The sequence below is a fragment of the Corvus brachyrhynchos genome, unplaced genomic scaffold (genome assembly GCF_000691975.1).
Source record: "Corvus brachyrhynchos isolate BGI_N302 unplaced genomic scaffold, ASM69197v1 scaffold114, whole genome shotgun sequence".
Taxonomy (NCBI): Eukaryota; Metazoa; Chordata; class Aves; order Passeriformes; family Corvidae; genus Corvus; species Corvus brachyrhynchos.
In genome coordinates, this window is record NW_008238337.1 from 4,985,896 (window position 1) to 4,988,412 (window position 2,517).

The following is a 2,517-nucleotide window of genomic DNA, read 5'->3' on the forward strand; positions in this document are numbered from 1 at the left end:
GTGGTCAGGCCTTGGCAGGGGCTGCCCAGGGAGGTTTGGAGTCCCCATCCCTGGAGGTATCCAAGGAAGGGCAGGACACGGCACTCAGAGCTCTGGGCTGGGTGACACGGTGGGGATCGGGCACAGCTTGGACTCGACAGTCCTGGGAGGGCTTTTCCAACCTTAACGACTCTGAATTCTGTGATTCTGTCATTTTCCCTGTGTGAGCCTGTTTCCCCCCTGCTCTTTCCTGATCTGGTTCAGGAGCTTCCCCTGCTCCATGAGCCCCTGGCCTGTCCCCCCATGGCAGTGCCACTCACTCTGTGCGTGTTGTTGACAACCAGGGGGTCGGGGTGGCCGTAGTTGGGGGGGTTGGCGTAGGGGTCGTAGCCGAGCCTGGCGAGCATGGGAGCGATGTGGGCCATGTCCTGCAGCACATCCCCTGGGATGTGCCCAATCCATTTGGATAACGCCTCCATGTTCACCGGCTTGATCACCTGGTCTGTTGACCTTTCTATCCTGGGGAAAATAAAGGAAAAAACAAAAGACAAAACGGTTGGATTTCACGCACGTGCTGGTCTCGCACAGAAATCGCTGCCACCTCCACAGAGAACCACAGCATGGGGCCTTAAAACCCAACCCACTCCACTCCCTGCCATGGGCAGGGACACCTTCCACTAACCCAGGTTGCTCCAAGTCCTGTCCAACCTGGCCTTGGACACTTCCAGGGATGGGGCAGCCACGGCTTCTCTGGACAACCTGTGCCAGGGCCTCCCCACCCCTCACAGGGAAGAATTTCTTCTGTGTATCTCACCTAAATTTTCTCCCCTTAAGTTTGAACCCTTTCCCCCTTGTCCTGGCACTCCAGTTCCCGATGAAAAGTCCCTCTCTGGCTTCCATTCAGGTACTGAAAGGTGCTGTGAGGTCTCCACACAACCTCCTCTTCTCCAGGCTGAATGGCTCCAAAGTCCCTTCCATGCAGAGCAAAGCTCGTCACCTGCCAGGGCCACTTGGGGCAGAGACAGGGTGGGGCACAGCGGGGCAGCCCTGTCCCCTCACAGCCCTGCTCTGGGAAAGCAGATCCTGGCAGGGGGTTCCACAGCCCCAGAGGCTGGGTCCTGCAGTTTAGAATCATGGAATCATTAGGGTTGGAAAAGCCCTCTAAGGCCAGTGAGTCCAACCATTCCCCCAGCACTGCTAAGGCCACCACTGCCCCATGTCCCCAAGCACCACATCCACACAGCTTTTAAATCCCTTCAGGGATGGTGACTCTACTGCTGTCCTGTTCCAATGCTTAACCACCCTTTCAGGGAAGGAATTTTCCCTATTATCCAACCTAAACCTCCTCTGGCCCAGCTTGAGGCTGTTTCCTCTTTTCCTACAGGAGGGATCCATCCTGCACTGGGACAGGGGGTTTTACCAGGACACCTCTGCTTATTACAGGAAAACAACTGTAAGATGTGTGGGCTGTAGCACAGATACACCCCGTGACCCCTTTGAATATTCAAAACCTGATCTAAGCAACCTGGACTAATTTACTCTGAGTAAACAGGGAAGCAGAGCTGGCTGCACTCCCAGGGCAGCCCGGAAAACCAGAGCAGCTGCACATCCCCCTGTGGCTCCTGTGCCCTCACCACCGGGGCACCAGCAACTGATGGAGACTGGGATAATTCCCTTACATCGCTGATTAAATTTTGCTAAGCCTGACTTAAGCCTCCATTTAGAAAAGAAAAAGCATTGAAAGAGGAAAACAAAGTGGGAGAAGGTAAACCCCCCCCCCCCCCCCCCGAGAGATCAGGAGGGAGTGCTGGGTGTGCCTCCACCGAGCAGGTATTGCTTTTATTCTGCAATACCAGCCCCACACCTGGCAAGAACTGCTGCTCATCATCATTAGCAGCACAAGTAATCACACCAAGGAAGCATCTGAGGACGGGTGGAGAAAGAGGCATTAAAGAGCTCACGTTTCAGAGCAAGCAGTTCTTTGCAAATTAGACTGAAATAATTTCTGCAGTGTCAAGAGAGATTAAACAGTCACTTGCTCCTGAAATCCTTGCTTGACAAGCTGTTCTGTAGAGTACAACAGATTGGGAGCATTAAAGCCATCTCTTACTCAGGAACACAAACCCCACTGCAGCACAGTGTGCTGTCCCTCCTCCCCCAAAGTCACACACAAACACCAGCACCGTGGCTCTGCCCCCAGCTTTAGCCTTGTGTAATGAAAATACTCCTCGAAAAGCTGAGGAAGGAGCCAAGACTCACTTGGAAAGGGACACCCCACCAGGCTTCCCGATGAGCTCCTCGTGGTGCAGCACCGTGTCGCTCCAGGAGATATCCAGGAACCTCATGATGTTGTGCATGGACTGCTCGGGGTGCAGCACCAGCTGCTCGTAGTAGACAGGCAGGCAGCGGGCGCGGCCGATCTCCAGGCACTGGGAATACATCACCTCGATGGCCTTGTTCCACTTGGTCAGGCAGTCCCGGTAGCTGTTCAGGTCGAAGCCGGCGATCGTCACCTTCCGCGTGATCATGGAGTGCACC

General features: G+C 54.7%; 1 protein-coding gene across 1 annotated transcript in view; it reads right to left on the reverse strand.

The window, feature by feature from the left end:
- TPST2 (tyrosylprotein sulfotransferase 2) overlaps positions 1-2,511 on the reverse strand; it is a 6,040-nt gene extending 3,529 nt beyond the window's left edge. The window contains exons 1-2 of the mRNA XM_008634212.2: positions 2,239-2,511; positions 300-498 (exon numbers count right to left, since the gene is read on the reverse strand). Of these exons, the coding sequence (XP_008632434.2) occupies positions 300-498; positions 2,239-2,507 (468 nt within the window). The 5' untranslated portion in view covers positions 2,508-2,511. The remainder of the gene's footprint in view (positions 1-299; positions 499-2,238) is intronic.
- Positions 2,512-2,517: the final 6 nt, after the last annotated feature.